Consider the following 15,720-nt stretch of genomic DNA (forward strand, 5'->3'; position numbering starts at 1 on the left):
GGCAATTCTCCTGCCTCAGCCTCCTGAGTAGCTGGGATTACAGGCACGTGCCACCACACCCAGCTAATTTTTGTATTTTTAGTAGAGACGGGGTTTCACCATGTTGGTCAGGCTGGTCTCGAACACCTGACCTCGTGATCTGCCTGCTTTGGCCTCCCAGAGCGCTGGGATTACAGGTGTGAGCCACCACACCCGGCCCCATCATTTTCTTTTCTATTGCTCATAAATTAACTACATAATAATTTCTTTTAAAAGATTTCCAGAGCCTGATCATGAATTTGTGATTCTGAGTGTCATTTGCATGTGTACCTCTCCCCCCTTTTCTGACAGGCAGGATGGCATTGGGCTTGTCACTGCCTCACCCTTTCTTTGTGACACCTCTGGGATTATCAACAGCAGTTTTAGGGTCCTATCTGGACCTAGGGAAGTTCACTGGAATGGCCAAAGGTTACCTGCCTTGCCCCCTCCCCGACCAGGGCACTAGTGTTCCTACTGTAGGGCTCATTTCAAAAATTCTTTCCTTTGGTGAAGACAAAGGCAAGCTGAGGGTTGAGAAGTTCTGCCTTCTCTCTCAATATTATATCCTCTTCCCAAGGACTGAGCCAAAATCTGCCTTTCTTTTCTTTCTTTCTCCAAACACAGCAACCAAGGCCCTTTTTTGTTGTCTCAGCTTGTTCCGAGCTTTTGTCTTCCTGACAGGCTTGCGCTCCTCTCATATCCATCCTTGGCTATGGTCCCCCCTCCCATCTGTTGTGTGTCCTGCATAGGAGGGGAAAAAAATGATTTTTATGCTCATAAGTGCAATACGTGCTCATTGGGAAATACTTGGAAGAGATAGTAAATTTTTTTGAAAATCACTCGCAATGTCATCACCAGGAGATAACCACTGTTGAATTTGGTATATTTTCGCAGTCTCTTTCTTTTTTGTGTGTATATAATTTTTTAATCAAAAATTGAATGATACCCTATAAGCAGCTTCGTGTCTTGCTGTTTTCACCTAACATTACATAGGACCATTTTCACATATCATTAAATATTCTTTGAAAACACGATTTTTTAATGGCTGCATAATCTTCCGCTGTTCGATGTACATGTCCTTTTAAAATCTGGGCTCATCATATTTTAAAGCTTATCTGTGTGCAACAGTGATTTTCCTTAAATGTCCTTCCCTTTTTACCCCTCCCCCACTCCCACTCCCTTTATGCTGTCAGGTTGATTATTTGAGCTTATAGAAGCAGAATTTCATTTTTAGAGCACCCCATCCTCGTGGAATTATGGTCTCTTTTAGAACCTCTTGCCATGGAATCCCAGCCATGTCTTTCCCCCAGCATGGGGCATTTTGCTCCCTTCAATTCAGATTCTGCCCAGCGCCCCCTTCCCGAGCTACTGTCAGCTCTAGACATGCTTGCTTTCTCCCTGGATCCGCAGCATTTCTCTGGCATCAACTTTTCTTTCTTGGTCAGAATTCAGTGGCCTCACTAGTGGAAAGGGCTCTGGGCTAGGAACCTCAGTTCCCGTTCTTATGACGACTAGCTCTGTGACATGGGAAAACTACCTAACTTCTCTGAGCCTGGCTTTGGTTTTTGTCTTAATTTTAAATATGGAAGAGGGAGCCCAATTAGATTCTCTTCATGATATTTTCCAGCTGTAGAACACGACATTGAATTCAGAGTAGCAGTTTCCTCTATTGCTTCTTTTTCCTTCTAAAAGGTAAAATGTTGAGCGTATGAAGTTAAGAATTGATTGGTCTTTGCTTTTGGAATCCTTGTCAACAAATCAGCCAACATTTATGATCGCCTCTAAATGAGGTTTACAAAGATGAAAACTATGGGCCCCCTGCCTTCAAAATTCACAGTTCAGAGGCTAAAACAAACATTAAAAAATAACTATGATACGTAGAGATTCTAAATTTGGCTCTGCTGTTTACTGGCTATCATAAGTTTTTCTGGGTAAAATACCTAATCTCTCTCTCCTTCAGTTTCTCCAGATTAGGAGCTTAGCTGCCAGAGGCGTGTTGAGTTCCAGCTCATCCGTGAGGTGTATAACCTTGGGAAAGTTCCTTAATCTCCGCACTTTCATTTCCCCATCTACAAAATGGGGACAATAATGGCAACTTCCTACTTAAGTTCTTGTGAAAATTAAGTGAGTTAAACTATGTAACATTGTCAGAGGAGTGCCTGATATATACAAAGCACTTAATAAATGTTAGTTGCTGTTAGTGTAAGGATTAAATCAGTGCGTGCACATTAAGCATAGTGTCTGGCATCCAAATAGAAACTGATCTGTTTTAGTTCTTATTAGTACTGTTTCTACAATAGAGGTTTGCGTACATGGCTGCTGGAATGCAGAGAAAGGAGAAATTAATCGTGAGGGAGGAGCTAACAGCCCTCTTGTATATGTCTGAGGAAACTCAATCCAGAAAAGCTCAGGAGATTTATAGCAAGTGGCCAATAAAACTAGGATTTCAACCCAGAAGATGTTACTTCTGGTCCAGCATTGTGTTAGGGTCACTAGTACAGTTAGTGTCCCTAGAGGCTGGTGGGTGTGAACGGGCACAGCAAGCCTGAGGTCAGGCAGACAGACAGCCACCCCAGCCTCTCCCCGTTCATGAACTCACTGAGTGTTTAGAAGCTGGGCTTGGTTAAGTACAGCAGGTGGTTTCCAGGCTAGAAAGCTGGGCAGAACCTGGTCTTACCCCTTCTCAAGGTTTGGGCCAGATTTCCAAAGGCTTCTTCATGCCCACTTTTTTTTTTTTTTTTTTTTTTTTTTTTTAGATAGAGTCTCGCTCTGTCTCCCAGACTGGAGTGCAGTGGCATGATCTTGGTTCACTGCAGCTTCCACCCCCTACCCCGGGTTCAAGCCATCCTCCCACCTCAGCCTCCTGAGTAGCTGGGACCACAGGCATGTGCCACTATGCCCAGATAATTTTTGTATTTTTGGTAGTGATGGGATTTCACTAAGTTGTCCAGGCTGGTCTCAAACTCCTGAGTGCAAGCGATCTACACACCTTGGCCACCCAAAGTGCTGGGATTACAGCCATGAGCCACTGCACTGGCCAACTTTATGCCCACCTCTTGAGCTTGGCTTGAGAACTGTGGCCAGGCCAGACTCACTGATGTCTATTTTAAATATGGGAGGCAATAGGGTGCATCATCCATCTCCCTGGACAAGCAGTGTCACTATAGCTCTCTCCTCAGCCCAGCCCTCTGGAGCCCCTTCCCTCCTCTCTCCTTTTTCCTATCTATTCTTCCCTCACTTCCCATCCCACTTCCCCCTCATCCTCTCTTCCTCCCTCTTAGCTCCTATCTCCTTACCTCTCTCTTCATTCTGGAACATTCCTTCCTTTTCTATCCTCCTCCACTCTCCCTTGTGACCCCCAACCCCCAGTCCATTAATCCTCCCTCCTCTCTGTCTGGGCAGCACCTGACCTCTGGGGAGCCACCCCATTCCTCAGCTCCCAAACCTCACTCCCTATTCCCAGTTGGACCTCCACCTCCCTGGTCCTGCTGTGCCGCTGTGGGGGTGGGGCTGGGGCTGCACAGGCGGGCTGCCCTGAATGACAAGCGGGGATATTGATCGCGTTCTGAACTCAGCCCAGCCGATAGAAGGTAATTAATGACTCCATTTACCTCACTACCAAGGAGAACAATTGAGTTTGAAACTGCAACAACTGGCAGCTGGGGAGACTGGGGGACAGCCTGGGGGTGAACCCCTCAGAGGCAAGAGTAATGTGAGGAGTAGCTAGGCAGAGAGACCACCATCTGGGCAGAGGCTACCATCAGAACGGGCAGAGCCCCCATCCCCAGCACAGCTGGACCCTGAGCCCCACTGCTTCTCCAGCCCTTGAGATCTGAGGCCCATTACCCGCTGTTCCCTTTGTCTCCACACTTTTCTCTTTTCTTCCCATATCACTTCTTTTTTTTGAGATGGAGTTTCACTTTTGTTGCCCAGGCTGGAGTACAATGGTGCAATCTTGACTCACGGCAACCTCCGCCTCCCGGGTTCAAGCGATTCTCCTGCCTCAGCTTCCCAAGTAGCTGGGATTGCAGGCATGTGCCACCATGCCTTGCTCATTTTGCATTTTAGTAGAGATGGGGTTTCTCCGCGTTGGTCAGACTGGTCTCGAACTCCTGACCTCAGGTGATCTGCCCGCCTCGGCCTCACAAAGTGCTGGGATTACAGGGGTGAGCTACTACACCCAGCCCCCATATCACTTTTAAGGTCATTTTCTGCCTGCGGATAAAGACTCACTTTTTCCAAGACTGCTTCTTGCCAGCTGTGCAATCTTGCACATATCTTGAGCTCTCCCTGAGCTTGTTTCCTCGTTTGTAAAACTGAACTAATAGTATCACTTTTGCACGTGTTCTGTGAAGACTGTGGATAATGTGTATAAAATACCTTGAGCCTTCCCAGAACATAGTAAGTGCTCGGTAAATGATGATGGATCCTTGACAGAGAAGGCAAACATGGCAGAGTGGAGAGGGCTTTGGAGTCTGACATCCCTGAGTTCACATCCAGGCTCTGTTGCTTCCTAAGCTGTGCAGTGTTGACAAATAGTTTTGCCTCTCTGAGACTATGTCCTTCTCTGGAAAATGAGAGTAATAATAAGTACCTCATAAAGTTTGAAGAGGTTGATAAGTGTAGTGAAAGCCCTAATATTATCACTTTCTCCATAGACAGATATTTGTACTTGAGCTTAGAAAACTGAGCTAGTGTAATTATTTGCTCTACTTAAATTCTTCTCGAATACCTCATCTTGCTTCCTGGGATTTGATGGGCAACTCCATTCATACATCCTGATTTTGTAGACTTTGATGAGCCTTGGTGCTTTCTGACCAAGAAAATGATATCATTTCATTTTCATTTTCTTTCTTTTCTTTTTTTGAGGCAGGGTCTCATTCTGTTGTCCAGGCTGAGTGCAGTGGCACTATCTTGGCTCACTGCAGCCTTGACCTCCCAGGCTTAAGCAATACTCCTGCCTCAGCCTCCCAAGTAGCTGAAACCATAGGTGCACACAACCATGCCCAGCTAATTTCTTATTTTTGTGGAGATGAGTTCTCACTATGTTGCCCACGCTGGTCTCAAACTCCTGGACACAAGCAATCCTCCAGCCTCAGCCTCCCAAAGTGTTGGGATTACAGGCATGAGCCACCATGCCTGTATTTCACTTTATTACCACTACCCCCAACTGTCTCTTGTCCCTTGCAGTGACCCTTCTGTCCCTAGCCCTGTCCCCAAGACAGTGTTCAGGGAGTGTCTCCCTCTTCAAGCTGCTGAGACCCCACTGGACAACTCCATTCATGACTGGCCCTGGCGTGGGGTGAGAGGTGTGAGATAGGGCCCTACTCCAGGGTCACCCAGGAATAGATGGAGAGTGAGCAGCAAGGCTGAATGAATGAGGAGATGAGATCTTTTGGTTGAGGAGTAAAGACATTTTTAATAGTGATTCTACAAGTAGCACACACTCATTGCACAAGGCCTAGATGATATGGAAAATCTTAGATGAAAATAAAATAAAAATTGCATGTGATCAGGAAATAACCACTGTCACCACGCCTGCAGCTCTCCCTCTAGTCAAGTTGATCTTTAGTTTTGTAGTTCTCTTGGTTTGCCTGAAGACTAGGGTCCTGCTGCCATTAGCCCCATACTCTGGGCTCTGGCTGGGCAGGCAGCCGCTCTGTACATCCGTTCAGTCCACAGCTGTCAGGTCACCTGCCCTGTGCCAAGCTCCCCAGAAAATGTCCCCTTGAGCCAGTCACTTGTCCTCACTTCACCTGCACCTCATTTACTCTGAGCCTCAGTTTTCTCCCCAATAAAAAGGGATTAGAATTCCTACCTACCTTGGAGAGTGGTTGGGAAGCCCATATAACCTAAGGTCTTTGAAGACCTTTTGTTAAATACTAAGCAAATATTAAGCAGTCAGAGGAGAAGACAACATGAGATTTGTCATCCTTGAAAGAATAATCTATGTCAAAAGTTTTGACTCAGGAGTTTATTTAATTGAATTAATTTATTTACATATTATCCATGTTTCAAAAAGGACTTGTGGCAGCTCATTCCCTTGAGAGTGCTCATGCCACAGGGGCAGAGCACCTGGAATGGCCCCAGTCCTGAGAGTCCTATTCCCCAGTTGTGTGACCTTGGAAAAGTCACTGCCCACCCCTGTTAGTTATGGTAACATGAAGAATTTGGACCCGCCATCCCTTCATCATCTGGGCACAGTCTGCATTCAGTCAGCACATGGGCCACAGGCTGTAGCCTCTATCTGTGGAGGGTGCCAGGCAGAGAACTAGGGATGGCAAGAGGGAGGCTGTGCCCTGGATGGAGCCAAATGGCCTTCAACTGGGCCCACTGTGTTTGGCACCCAGGCTGCAGAGTGAAATGATTTAAAGGGCAGGCTCTGTACTCAGACAGACCCAGATTCAGATCTGGCTGTCATTTACTAGCTGCACGGCCTTTGACAAGCTACTTACCCTCTCTTTGCCTCGGCTGCCTTATCTTTAAAATGGATATCATAGTACTTCCCTCACAGGGTTGTCAGAAGGATTAAATGAGCTCTGTAAATTACAGTAAGAGCATGTAATCAGTTCTTGATACTTGTGAGCTGCTACGGAATGGGAGCTGGGCAGGGGGCAGACAGAGAATGAGGCTGAACCCTCCCTCTGTGGAGACTGACTAGCACAGGATCCCTTCCTTGCTGTGTGTGGTCTGATTAAACCCACAGCCACCACATTTTCTAGCTCTGATATAAAAATGTGACCTGAGAGTGGGGAAGGCTACTGGAAATCAGAATTGCTCCTGAAAGCCCAGGACACCTGGCCAGCAGCCTCCAGCCCTCTTGGTGTGGGGAGTCCAAATCTAGATGCATTCTCCAGGCCCTGATCTTAAGCAGCCTCTGCCACCTGCTTTGGATGGCAGCTCGGCAGCCCCAGGGTTAAAGTTCTGCTTCTCACCAGGAACACAGTGTTCTCTTTCCGTTGGTAGAGGCACCAGAGATGGGCACAGTGAGTTGAGGCATGATGTTCATTTCAAGTTCATTTTGTGTTGCTGAGAGTGGGAAAGGCCTGTGGGTCAGAGCTGATGCTGTTAGAGGCTAACAGGCAGTGGAGGTGGCACATCTTCTGCTAGGCAGGGACATGAAGGGCTTGCCTGAGGAGATACTGGGTGTCCTGGGGTGCCAGGCCAGTCAGGTGGCCAGTCCCAAAACCTTCTGCCAGAGATATGGCTTTGAATGCCACCCAGGAGAGTCTGAGGACCTACTCTGGGCCATTCCTGACACTGGAGCTGCAGAAATGCATTAGTCATGGTCCCTGCCCACAAGGTGCTTGCAGACTGGCTGCTGGGCATAGGGGCAAGGAGGCTGCTGGGCAGGGGATCTTCTTTGAAATGGATGGCGTCTAATCACTCACGCGCTTTCCTTCCCTGCTCATTAGATTCAGATTGTCTTCTACTTCCTAGAAACCCAGAGTCAGATTGCCTTCTACTTCCACCTGTTTCATCCCAGCTCTGCCAAACAGCCCTTCAACAGCTGGGCCTAACAGTGGCCTCTTCCTTCCCCCTTTCCTTCCCCTCTGAGACTTTGCCCTTAGAAAGTCCCATGCTGAGCTCTCTCCTCCTCTTCCTGGGAGGATCCTCCAGGTGGTCAGCACTGACAACTGTCTTCCTTCTTTCCTTTTTTACTCTTCCTCCTGTACTCTCCTTTTCCTCCTCCTCTTCTTCCTCTGCAAAGCCACCCGCATCCAGGCGCTGGGCACCAGGTAGCAGGACACCCAGCCATCAGCGAAAGCAGAGCCAGCTGGTTTTATTCCTGCAGTAAGTGTCCTCGTCCCAGCCAGAGCTTCCGGCTTCTGGTGCGGAAGCTTCTTCCCTTCCTTCCCCTCCTTCTTTCTGCCCTTCTGTGCCTCTGGGCTGCCAACTTCCCTGAGCTTCTCCTCCTTGGACCTCCTGATCCAGGGCTTCTCCCAACCTCCTTTCCTCATTCCCTTCCTGCCCTCTCTCCTTGCCTTCATTCCTCCCTTCCTTCCATAGCTGATGGAAGGACACCACCCCATCCTCTGGAAAGAGCCCATGAAAGCCTATGGGACATGTGGTGGATTTGGGGAGCTGGCTGGCTGTCTCCCACCAGTAACGCAGCTGCCCTCTCCCTGGCCCTGCAGCTCACCTCCCTGCTCCCCATAAGTTTCTTTGTGCTCCTTCATCATTCATCATGACTGCTGCCTTCCCTCTCCTGCAGGAGTTCCCGCAAGCCTCCTCCAGCCTCTCTAGGGGGCGGGGGTTCTCTCCATGCTTCCATTACACCACTTTGTTTTCCCTCTCCTCTAGCACCTTCTTTATCCTCCCCATTTCCCTGTCCTCTGCTTCCCTGCCTCCCCCTACCACCTCTTCCAGTAGCAGGCTGCCTTAGCCTTTGCCTCCCCTCCCTCCCCCTTCCCCTCTGTTGTACCCTGTCTTACCAGCAGGGCCTGAGTATACAAAAAAAATAAATAAATAAAAAGGTCAGTGAGTGGAGGGAGCAGCAATAACCCCTAAAACAGTACTATCAGTGGAACATGATTGATCAATTGAATTCCATAGCGGCTGAAAAATGTGGGATTAAGTAGTGTATTATACGCACAATGAGTTGAGGCATGATGTTCATTTCAAGTTCATTTCGCCGGCCTCTGCCACCAGATCAGGCAATCAATAGGGGCAGCAGATATCATATATCACCTCTCTGCGGGCCAGGGAGAGAGCACCATAATCTCTCGCAAATTTAGAGTGACAGATTTGTCAAGATCTGAAGGGCCCCTGAATAAATGAAGGCAAAGAGACTCCTCCAGCCAGTGACCTGAGGACAAAGCTTCAGTTCAGCCCCTACACACACACACACACACACACACACACACACACACACACGGTGAGCCAAGCCACACACAGACAGGCATATACACAAATCTACACAGTCATGAGGGGAATCCTACCACACATGCACACATATGTACATAATGCGTGAACACACGTTCACAAATACATACACCCCTTCTGCCCCTGCAATAATCGTATATGAAGACACTTGATGCCTCCCTCAACCCTGACAGCCAGGTTTCCCCAAAAGGTAGGAGGCCTCCAGGAAGGGAGAATTAGACATAATGGGACATGCAAATAGCTACAGGGAATGAAATGAGGATGATAGCACATCCCGAAAAAGGAAGGCGCAGGAAAAACAAAGCACGTGGCCTCACAGTCCCCATGCAATCACACATAGACACATACATCCTTTCAGAAAGCTTCTCACTCTCAACACACATAGAGTATTCCATGTATATGCACTCATACATAAATAAACCTCCCTTGTTTATCTGGAGGTTTATTTATGTATGAGTGCATATACATGGAATACTCACACAAAAGGGAAAAATAAATTTACCACACTTCAGCTTTCGGCTCATATGTTGATGCATACATCCCATAAGACTGAAACGATTCCAGAGGCTTACACAGAAAAAAACCACAACCACCAAGTTTTGTGTCCATGGGGACAAATACTATTGAGGCTGCCTCTGTCTGTCTTCATCAGATGTGGTCCTGGTCTTGATCTCTGTCCTTCTCTCCCTCTCTTTCTCTTTCTCTTTCTCCTTCTCTCTCTCTCTCTCTCTCTCATACACACACACACACACACACACACACACACACACACACACACACTTTCTTTGCTTTCCCACCCTCTCCAGAATAGATATGGAGGGAAGATGGGAGGTCACATTACGAAAGCAGAGCAGACCCCACGCTCCGTCTGGAACGCCAGCGAGGGAGGATGGCTGCAGGTTGAGTTAATCAATATGTAATATTTTCTATGGTCTCCTGAATGATACTGTACGTTGTTACTGTATATAATGCAATATTGATTATATCATATCGTATAATCACCTATAAACTGATATATATAACAGTCCCAGAGGAAAACCCTTGGGCCTCCAGCATGGGCTGGCCTCAGGCCCAAGGCTCCTCAGCTGGTCTTGGGCTGAAGGAAGCCCAGAAGTGACCAAGCTGGTATGGGGTTTGGGGAGAACCCTACTTTGGGCCAGGAGAGTTACAAGATGTGGGTTCAGGGAGAGGCTGCAGAGCAGTGCATTGCCTGCTGTACACCTTGACAACTTTAAGGAACCAACGCTGGGAGACTGGGATAGGGGAGGGGTGAGAACACCTGGGGAAAGGGGACTTGAAGACAGGATTGGCCTGCAGCCTTGGGGGAGCAGGCACCAGTGTGACAAATCTCTGCTCCCTCCGGAGACCTGCAGGAGGAAGCAGGTGACCAAGAAGCCAGCTCCTGTAGGAGGCCTTAGCCGGGTCCAGGTCCGAGACAGAGGCCAAGAAGGTGGCAGGGGCACAGCGGCATCTGGGGGCCCTTCTGTGGGTTCTGCCCAAGTGGGAGCTTTGCTGCTCTAGGGACACCTCTTTCCTCCTGCTTGGCTTCTCTCCCACCTCAGTCCTGGCCCAACCCAAGGAAAGTGCCTCAGCTCTGCCTCAGAGCCCCTCCTCCCTTGAGCAAAGTTAATTACTTCACCCAGTCTCCAGGTTACACGCGGCCTTGGAAATTTGATGGTTTTCAACCCTTGGAATCAGTGGAACTGAAACTCATCTCAGAGCCAAGTTCAATTCTCCACAGGCTCAGTAATGCCAATCTGAGACATCCAGCTTCTTTCTTCTTCAGGCTGGCCCTGGCTTGGGGGCAGGGAGTGGCTCAGGGAGACATGCTCTGGGGAGCTGCCCCCAGGACCCACCCTGGCTCCGCCTCTGCCTAATCCTTCCTGACCCCACAGTGTGACTGCTCTGTCTCTTCCCAGGTCCTCAGATCTTTCTCTTCCCTGAGCTTCCTCAGCCACATCTCTGAGGCAGGGCCACCCTCCTGTGTCAGCCCCGCTGGCCTGGGGGGATGAGAGTAAGGGGTCCCATAGAGGTGCAGAGCTCCATGGCCCAGAGCCAGGTGGCCACCCCTTTGCCCTGCACTGTTCCTTTGCCTCTGCTGGTCCAGCGCTAATGCCCTGAGTGTCCATGTGTCCTCTAGATGTGTCCGAGGGCTCAGTCCCCAATGGAGATTCCCAGAGTGGTGTGGACAGTTTGCGGAAGCACTTGCGAGCAGACACCTTCACCCAGCAGCAGCTGGAAGCTTTGGATCGGGTCTTTGAGCGTCCTTCCTATCCTGACGTCTTCCAGGCATCAGAGCACATCAAATCAGAACAGGTGAGGAGGGAGCTCACTGCTTGCAGAAGTAGAAAGGAGACGGGCAGAGTAAGGCCTTTCAAGAACTTGTCCACCAAACACCACATGCACAGCCAGCATTGTACGTGTTACATAAGTGTGCTCATTGTGTGTGCAGTGTGAAGAGGCTCACACGAGACAGTATGGTATCATTACGACAAATCATTATCGTCTGTATACAGTAATTTGAAATGATGAGTTCTGGGTGTGAGAGTATGGCCCTGGAGAAATCTCTGTTCAGAGCCTCAGTTTCCCCATCTATAGAATGAAGGGCTTGGATGTAGGATTTGTCAAATCCCTTCTAGCTCTGCCTCTCTGTGGTTCTGGCATGGAGTACTCAGGAACGTCCTCTTGCTGTGCCCCTTGCCCACACCCGCTCAGGGTCCCACAGAAAGTCTGTTCTGGTCTGTGGAGCTCTCCTTGCCTAGTGTCAGAAGAGCCTGCCTGTGCCTGCCTCCTGCTTCCCAAGCCAGCCATTTAATGGAATCCTAGGCAGGCTGGCAGCTTACCACTTACACCCAGCACGTTCTGCTTACACTGAGCAGCCCAAAACACACAGCATGGGACACAGCACACAACACACCAGTAAAACACACGACGCAGAAACCACTTCCAGACTTTTCCATGTGCTGGCGTGCATATGCCCACACACCACCATCCACCTGTTCCCCTTCCCCACAGCCCACAGTACTCACTAGCCCCGATAGCCCCATGGAGCCAGTGGGTGTGCGCTGCCCCCAGACCACCAGCTCAGTATACCTGTAGCACATGCCTCCACCCACATACGCTGCTGGGTGGAGCCCCCAGCACACCCGCTCAAACACAGGGGCGCACTCCTATCCCTCCCGCACATGCGGCCCAGGCCAGACCCACAGTCACAGCACAACACTGCATTGCTGTGCTTGCACGCCTGCATGCGCATACACACATGCACATCCATGCAGCCCCACAGGCATCACACGGCGCAGTTCCACTCTAAGACTCCAATAGCTCCCAGCCACTCGCCTTTCTCCCGCCCGTCCTTTTATCCCATAAGCTGTTTGTCTTCATAAAACAAAAATCAAAAGTCTTTTTAAGGTGCCCTGAGCCATAAACCAACAAAGGAGGAGCCGGCCGAGGCGGGCGGCTCAGTGCACCCTCCCTGAGTCCCCGGCTGTATTACAATGAATAACCTTTATTTACTTTCATTAGACTATTAAACACCAGCACAGTCATTTTTCCCCCTGAAACTCAGAGCAGGGCCCATAAAGCAAATCCGAAGCCTAATTGAGTTCATTTTAATTTCTCTCCGATCACAGCGAATTACTCTGGTGATAAATCAGGGGGCAGCTTCACCCCCAGTAGAAGGCCTAATTTGCAGCTAATTACAAAACTGATTTCTACAGGAAGATCAATACAAGAAGGAATTGGAAATGACGAGGCAATCCCGTCCAGCCATGGAGGGGAGGGGGTCCTCTGGGGGGGCCAGGAAGCGGAAGGGAAAAAAACAGACCCGAAAGAGCAGAAAATCAGTTTTAATTTAACGTAATATTAATCAGAGCAACTTTTCCTGCTTTGTGCAGGCTCCTGGTCTGCCCAGCGCTGGGGTCTGGCTTGGCGGTGGCTGCAATAAAAAGGCAATTACCCGAGTGTTTCGGGCAGGACACCCTTTCAGAGTCAATGACTGGCCCCCTCCTACCCTTCTGTTAGCCATGTGGACTCTCCCCCTCCCCAATTTCATACCCCAGTGCACAGGCAGAGAGCAAGGGGCCCATGGGGCTGTCATTGTTTGTTTTTAAAAAAGGGGCACCCGTACCCGATCAGCCAGCAGTGCCAGGCTGGAGGCCCCACTAGGCCCTTCCCCTGGCTACTGGCTCTGCCATCATGTCATGGTTCCCTCTCCTCCCCAAGGCTCCTCGACATCCCATGCCTCTCAACAAGAGGATCCCCACTCCTACACCCTAACTTCCTGCTTAGGCAGGAGATGCTACACCGAGGCAGGGTGCTGGCATAACCACCCAAAATGGTAAAGGGCACTGCGTCTCCAGCTTCACCAAGTCAGGTCTGCTCCTACCAGCACAAAACTTGCCATCATCCGCCAAGCCCCCGCCATCTCCCCTCCCTCTGCCCCACCATCTTCTACCCCATCTGGGAGGGCTCCCCGTTCCTCCTTCCCATCTGCACACCGAGCCCTTTCTCTGTGTATGCATCAATAGAGAGCTGTCACTTTTCTCTCTCCTCCCAGGGGAACGAGTACTCCCTCCCAGCCCTGACCCCTGGGCTTGATGAAGTCAAGTCAAGTCTATCTGCATCCACCAACCCTGAGCTGGGCAGTAATGTGTCAGGCACACAGACATATCCTGTTGTGACCGGTAAGGGGGCTTCCAGGAGGGTGGGGGCACTGCGTTCAGTGGGGGGTATCTCAGCCCATGCCATCTGGGGCCCAGGGTGATGGGCAGGTTCCCCACCATGATATTTGCAGAGAGAATGAGGCTCCTCAAATCAGGGTCCTTCCTGAACAGGTGTGTGCAGATGTGGGGAGAAAAAAACTGGGGTCAGAGGGTCTGTGGGCTCCAACCTAGAAAGGAAAGGCTGATGCTAGGAGGGGCTGCCGCCAGTTCTACCTCCTGTCCTTTGCCTCTCGCTCTGCCTGTTTTTCTTCCCTCTCCCAAGTTGCCCAGAATCATGAGCCTCTTGTTAGGACATATGCAGAAGGTAAATAGGCCAGGCTGGTAAGAGTGGAGCTTGTGTACCCAGTGTCCAGCCTCCAACACATGTGTCCCCAAGGCTCCTGGGGGACCTGCTTCCCACTTCCTCCAGGCAGCACAGGTAACCATGGCTTTGGGCTTGAGGGCATGGCACCCAGCTCTGTGGAGTTTGAGATGACAATTATTCCAGCCTTCCTCCTGCTTCCCAGAGACGTCACTGACACCAAGGCATGATTTCAAGGCCAGGTAGGATCAGGCTTGGCCTACAGCCAAGTGCAGGGCTAGGGGCGCATGACCAAGAGCCCCTACAGATCAAGAGTAGCAGGGCAGCTAGTTTGGAAGGGGAGGTGGGGTCCAGGGAAGGCAGCAGAGCTCTGGGCTGTGGAAGGCGGTGCCACTGCAGAAGGGTTTCCAGGCCAGGAGAGTGCCCAAGTGGGAGAGACACACATTGAGGTGTTATTAAAATTCACCTAATTATTCTGGAGACACTAAAGCCAATGTGCCGTTTGTTCCTTGGGAGACAGGATGATTGAGAAGGATCTCGGTGGGGATTGGGAGACACTGAGGCGTTACCTGCCGAGCGAGGCTAGCGGAGGCGGGCTGGGGACCCAGCAGCCCGGCTGCACAGCCAGCAGCAAGCGCAGGGAACAGGCGAGGCTGCTCTAGGACTGGGCCCTGGTTCTGCCTGGGAGCTGGTCTGAGTGTGGCTGCCCTTGAGCCTGAGCTGGGCTACCAGAGGCCACCCAGCCTCCATCTGGGGGCTTAGGAGAGCCCCGGCAGCTTTCCCAGCCTCTCCCTAAGGGGCTGTACTGGGACAACTGTTTCCAGCCTAGACAGAGTAGAGCTCTTTGGCTAGGGAGTCAGGTTGAGTTCTGGAAGTGCTGGAGACCTGGACGGGGCTTTCCAGAGTGACGACCTTAGCTGGGTTAGCTGGGTCAGGCCATAGCCCATGACCGAATGGCCCTCGGCATGAGCCATCCTTCGCCCAGCTGGGAAGCTCTCTGACCTGCTAAGTATTCTGACTCGATGCAGAGAGACGGCCCAGGCCAGGCCACCTTTCTCCTGACCTGCTTGGAGGTACAGTGGTCACTTCCCAAAGATGGCCCCTCCAGGCCCTGGTAGAAGAGAACCTGGGGGACTTCTCTAACCCCATCTGTGCTGCCCCGTGCTGCTCAGGCCACAGTCCAGAAGGCGAGGACTTCCTGGGATGGAGATACGGATCTTCAGGGTAGGGCTCCTGCCCGCAGGAGACCCAAGGGCTGGTGCAGAGAAGAGCCTCCACCTTGAGCAACCCCCATTCGCCCCCCCACGGCCCTGGAACAGTCCCAGCTCAGCCCGGGAACGTCTCCGGCTGATCCATCTGGATCCAAGTGTGAGAAAAGTTCATTTCAGACCCAGCTTGACATTCCCAGGTGGCAAGTTAGCACTAACATCTCAATCTGTATGCGACATTTCAATCAAGCGAGGAGTAACAAAAGCAGAACCATTAACATTCGGAGCTGTTCACCAGTGGTAATGACGGGGAAACTCGCTCAGAAACTGGAAATTACCAAAAAGAGAGAAGTGTGTGGAGATGTGGGGGAGGGGAGATGGGGATAGGGGTAGGGAATGATTTTTCCACACTTAGGCCAAGATCCAGTGTTTGGATTAATAGTGCCATTACCCGAGAAAGAGCTGCAGATTATGCTCATTCTTAAAATGTTTTTGCTGGCAATTAAACTGCTGCAGTTATTGATCTTTGTTGATTTTATGTCCTCCTAATTTGCATAATCTATTAAAGATGAATGATTTATGA

General features: G+C 50.3%; 1 protein-coding gene across 1 annotated transcript in view; it reads left to right on the forward strand.

Annotated features, from left to right (window-relative positions):
* Positions 1-15,720, forward strand: part of PAX2 (paired box 2) — an 83,068-nt gene that overhangs the window by 48,939 nt on the left and 18,409 nt on the right. Inside the window, 2 exon segments of the mRNA XM_017979246.4 lie at positions 11,045-11,220; positions 13,463-13,589. Of these exon segments, the coding sequence (XP_017834735.1) occupies positions 11,045-11,220; positions 13,463-13,589 (303 nt within the window).

Source organism: Callithrix jacchus, chromosome 12 (genome assembly GCF_049354715.1).
Source record: "Callithrix jacchus isolate 240 chromosome 12, calJac240_pri, whole genome shotgun sequence".
NCBI classification, from domain to species: domain Eukaryota; kingdom Metazoa; phylum Chordata; class Mammalia; order Primates; family Cebidae; genus Callithrix; species Callithrix jacchus.